This window comes from Cicer arietinum, chromosome 3 (assembly GCF_000331145.2).
Source record: "Cicer arietinum cultivar CDC Frontier isolate Library 1 chromosome 3, Cicar.CDCFrontier_v2.0, whole genome shotgun sequence".
In the NCBI taxonomy this organism is placed as follows: Eukaryota; Viridiplantae; Streptophyta; class Magnoliopsida; order Fabales; family Fabaceae; genus Cicer; species Cicer arietinum.
The window spans coordinates 67,937,531-67,942,817 of record NC_021162.2 but is presented as its reverse complement, the minus strand read 5'-3'; the positions used below and the strand labels follow the sequence as shown (position 1 = coordinate 67,942,817).

At 28.8% G+C, this 5,287-nt stretch overlaps 1 protein-coding gene across 1 annotated transcript; it reads left to right on the top strand.

Annotated features, from left to right (window-relative positions):
- Positions 1-2,999: 2,999 nt before the first annotated feature.
- LOC101510679 (uncharacterized) lies at positions 3,000-5,287 on the top strand. Its single transcript, XM_004493538.4, has 4 exons — positions 3,000-3,542; positions 3,765-3,832; positions 4,274-4,335; positions 4,448-5,287. Exons 1-4 carry the CDS (start codon positions 3,252-3,254, stop codon positions 5,083-5,085), a joined length of 1,059 nt encoding a protein of 352 aa, XP_004493595.1. The 5' UTR covers positions 3,000-3,251; the 3' UTR covers positions 5,086-5,287.

Below are 5,287 nucleotides of genomic sequence, written 5' to 3'. Positions count from 1 at the left end.
TCAATCTCCACCAATTAAAGACTTTATGTTATTGGACAAGCACAACGTAATACCCGATCCTAAATTATTTAGTGATATAATACTCCATTAACTTTACCAAGTCAATCATTGTGTATTTTGCACAACTCTGTTTTTGTTTCATTTTTTTTCAAAAATAGTGGAATTCAATTGAAGTTAGTAATGTAAATATGAAAATAGATAAATTACAAATGTTGAGAATTGATTTAAGTTAATAGTATCAAGTTAATACTATCTTAATTTTTTAATATAGGTTTGATTTCGTGATGAGATTGACAAAATCACGGTATTTTATAGTAAAATTAAACTTACACTTATACACTTGAGTTTGAAGCTAAAATTGGTTTGCACTAATAAAATCAAACACTTTAGTGTATTTTTGATTTTGAGATGGTAAAAATAGATGAATGATTTGATTTTGTAAATAAATTATAGTTAATGATATAAAATTTATGTAAAAGTGAATTAAATGTAAATTAAAGACTAAAAACTATTTATATAAGTATAAACTATAAATTTTAACTTCAAATCAAAATAATCAATGTATTCCAGTGTTTAAATGAATATAACGTATATACATATTTTATTTTAAAATTTTTTAATGATAATTTTTAATAAACACATAATCTCTCTCCAACTCAATCGATACAAATTTTTTTAAATAAATTTTACTAATAATTTTATATCATTATATTTCAACAACCATTACTTATTTTAATATCATTTATCCGTAGAGTTCACAAAAAATGTACTTGCATAACCACTCTTCTTGGCAAGCACAAAAATGTATCCTCCACAATAAAATACCTATTTTCTTTACATACCTATTTAACTTGATGCTAAATAAATAAAATATGGACTAGATAGGCATAGAGAGTGTTCACCAAACAATTATCCAAGATAGCTTTATGATCAAAGAGGACAAATACAACATTATTATTTAAATCAGCAAAATAATTTATTAAACACAAGAAATAAGCACCAGTGGTACCAATAGCAACAATCAATGCATGACAGAATCGGCAGTACCACAAATTTCCACCACTTTCGAGCCCAACACACAAAATGAACGTGAGATTTGTGGTTGCAGTACAGTACACTCAACATTCAACTAGTGTGTGTGCAGATTAAACAAAATATTTACCATTCATAATAGTATTTCACTCTCCGTAAAGGATTTGGTAGATTAAACATCAAATTAACTCATTAAACATGGATTTGATAGGTTTATCCTCAAACCTTAAAAAAGAATCGGAAATAAATAGCTGTGCTGAAGTAGTACCCATCTGAAATTCTAAATGAAAAACATGTACCAGTGTAGCAAATGTGATTGCAACTATCTTATATAAGAAGCTATAACACGAATTCCATGCCAATTTAATACTACTAAAATATAAAATTTGTTTTTGGTTAATTTTTTTATAAAAAATGGACAATGTTAAATCCTTGTTGGTTAATCATATTATTTACACTTTATAGATAAAATAATTATCGTTATGGACATTTATATTATTTTTATTATAATTATAGATTTTTAATTTTAGTCCACATAGCCTCAACTAAATCTTTTTTATAGTACCAATTACATTTACTGAATATATATTTAAAATATTTTATCTATCATTATTGCTAATTGGAAATAAAACTCTTTTGTATATAAAAAAAGAAATAAAACTCTTTAATTTTAGTAAATGCTCAATTTACAATTGTCAAATTCAAAATTTATACTCTAAAAGTAGAAAATTTTAGTTGTACAATTTCAAATTCCATTCTAAAAATGATGCAATGTTTAAACTTATGAGACAAAACTTTTTATGCCAAAAAATAATTAATTAGGTAAGTTAAACACATGTCTTATCTTTGTAAGATACTTTGATAAAATGAATTTTTTCTATTAAAACATTAAAGAGATAGAGAAAAGAGTAATTAATGAAAAAGGTAAAAAATATGAATGACATGTAAATCCTTAGTTTGGTGTGATTCTCTTGTTCTATTACTTTAGTCCAGTGGAATTTTAAATATAAGAAAACAATTATTCAATCTTTTCAATATTTTTAGATAAACAAACTTAAATAAGAGGTTAAATTTGAAGAATATGAAAGGATAGGGTAAAATCTAAACTCTTTACTTATATAAATTAAAAACAAATTTATTCTGAATTTATTGGACTAAAAATTGAATTACTCTAAATACTATTAAAAATGTGTTATAAACACCTAAACCTCCGATAAATACTTTAAGAGAGATAAGATAAAATAATATGATAAATCAATGATATGATAAAAAAAAGTTAATAAAATATTAAAAATTTAATGGTGGCAACTTATCATTGTTAATACTATCATACTATACTGTTGTTTATTTTTTTAAAATGATAACAAGCGTTTTTATAGAACAAAAAATTTAAAACTAGTGTAATTTATAAATTATAAAAAAATAAGAAATTTCACTTAATTATTTTTTCCCAGCTATGATTTAGCATGATTTATGTTTTACTAAATAGTACCGTTGATGATGGTAACCGGTAATTAACAAGAAGAGAAGAAACAGTAGGATAGAATACCAAGTTCGAAAGGTCATCATGTAAGGGCGAATAAAAGGTTAATGTTGGTATTAAGGAGGGTCGGGCTTGTGGGGTCCACACTCCCCCATCTTAAAAGTATAAACGATAACATCACCCACTCTCTTCCCTTATCATTTTTTCTTTCTTTTTCCCTTTTTCATTTTAAAAAATTAATTAAATTAATAGTCCTAAGTGTAATTTTGTATTGTAACGCTTTCTTCCACCCTCCCATCTTCGTCGTACTCTGTCACTTTCTGTCTCTTTCTCTCTCTTCCACTTGTTACCTTCCCTTCCGGTATTCACCCTTACACGTGCTTACTCCTCCCAAAAACTCTCTCACACGTGCCTCCTCTCACCCATACAACTCCCCTCCTTTCTGTGGTGCAACAAATAAAAGGAAGAGAGAGAAACAGTACTAATATATAGAGATTGTATATGCTTTTGTTTGTGTGAAGAGATAAAAAAATAAAAGCACACAAGTTTTATTTTTTCTTAGTCTATGGGTTTAGTTTACTCTTCCAAAAATTTTCCATCTTCTCTGATCGATAAATCGCTTCTTTTTCTAACCAAAGTCTTTTACTTATTTATTTGAGAGAGTGAATCTCGTGAGTTTGAGTGTATCAGTATTTTTTTTTTGGTTTTTTTTTTTTAACTTTTCAATCTTGCACCGATGAGGATCCGTAAAAGGCAAGCTCTTTTTTCTTCTACTTCTGAGTCTCTTACGCCTTTGCATCTCTCAGATCCCAACCTGATTATCCGGTCACCGGTGGTGGTGCAACTCGGCGACGATACCCACGCTCACACCGTACCAAAACATGTTTCACCTGCTTCGAGTTTGGATCGTTATCAGCCGTCTGATCAAACACTCCCACTGATCGGGAAACTAAATAACGGCTGTGATTATCCATCCGGGATCGAGGAAAGTGGGACACACAAACAGCACAACAAGCTAGACCCTTTGGTAAGCTAAAAAACCATTTTGATTTGATTTTATTTTTTTTCAAATTTCTTTTTTTGGTTTATTATTTTTATTTTAAAAATTTAATGATTTGGGTTTTTACAAGTGCACTTTTGTCTAATTTCTTACCAGTGGTTACCTATTGGTACCAAATTTATTTAATTTTTATTATTAATTTTTTTTTTTTGAAAAAAATAAAATAATTTGGTGTGGTTGATTTTGCAGGATGAGAAAGTTAGAGAGGAAGAGAAAGAGAGTGGAGAGTCAAGAGAGAACAAAAGTAATCATATCAGGTGAGAATTAATAGAATGAAAATGAGCTGAGAGAAATCCTTTTTTTTCCTTTGATGTCGTAAAAAAGTTCAAGTTTTTAACCAAGCTTCCAAAAAAGAAAATAATAATCATATTTTATTTAATTAAATTATTTTATTATAGCAATGGAAAATACTGTTGAAGGTTGTTTTAATTTGTATATATCTAATCAAAGCCCATCCTTATTTTTTTCTCTCTAAATTGGGTATAGCTACTACCATTTTGCACTTGTGGTGCACTACTATAGCTATAATATAACTGGTCCCCATTGCACTTTGTTCCCTCAACAATAATATTACACTCCTACTATACATTTATTATCTTCATTTCACTCAATAATATTCCCCCTTTCATGTAAATTTCATATATATTATGTATGTATATGATATTTGGTATTTTTGGGTGTGCTTTATATATTCTTAGCAAAGGAGACATCTTGGTAGTTTCTCAAGTCTTGCCATCATCAAGTACTACTTTTGCTCAAGGTAACAAACATTATACTACATTAATTCGTTATTCCATGTATATATAAATATTCTATATGTTTTATATATTATTAGAGTTGATATATATATATATATATATATATATATGTAGATGGGAGATGGTGCGAGGGAGAGAAAGCTATTCCATTAAAGAAAAGGAGAGGAAGGTTCGAGAATGATAAGATATTGGAGAGTAATAATGATAGTAAGAAAGTCGTGAAGGGTAAGATGATGAAGACGAAGATGAATAAGAAATGTTCAACGGTAAAAGATGAAGAAGATGAAGAAGAAAGCGGGAGTAAGAATAAGAAGAGGATGAGGAAAAGGGGAAGTGCAGTAGTGATGGAAGGTTCGCGGTGCAGTCGCGTTAATGGAAGAGGATGGAGGTGTTGTCAACAAACACTTGTTGGTTACTCTCTTTGTGAACATCATTTAGGGAAAGGAAGGTTGAGAAGTATGACAAGTGTTAGAAATAGATCTATTGGTATTGGATTTTCTAATACTACTACTACTACTACTGCACCATCACTAACAAAGAATAATATTAATGCTTCATCTTCTAATTCTGATGTTGTTGAGAAGAGAATGATGAATTGTGCTGGGAATGATGATGATAAGACGGATAATTTTGATGAGAAGAAGCAAAAGAAGAGAGTGAAGCTTGGAATGGTTAAAGCACGGTCTATAAGCAGCTTATTGGGACAGCCAGACAACAAGGTTGCTCCTGTAGGTGATGAGAATAACAAGTAATTATTATTTACATTTTCAGACTAAATATTATTTTCATGTATTTGAGATTTTTAAATTTTGCAAGTTTTTGTCTTATACTATGGTGCCACCATGTTCTATTCAACTTAGCATGTGCTTTATTTTGGTACGTAGTTATGTGGTAGTATAAATTATAATTTTAATTTCCTTAATATTAATCCACTAGTTTTGTATTTTTGTTTCA

What these genes read in the sequence shown, in the direction of transcription:
- LOC101510679 (XM_004493538.4), top strand. Translation starts at nt 3,252, where the DNA reads ATGAGGATCCGTAAAAGGCAAGCTCTTTTTTCTTCTACTTCTGAGTCT. An exon ending in AACAAAAGTAATCATATCAG is followed by an intron (nt 3,833 to 4,273) that starts GTGAGAATTAAT and finishes ATATATTCTTAG; the next exon opens with CAAAGGAGACATCTTGGTAG. An exon ending in AAGTACTACTTTTGCTCAAG is followed by an intron (nt 4,336 to 4,447) that starts GTAACAAACATT and finishes ATATATATGTAG; the next exon opens with ATGGGAGATGGTGCGAGGGA.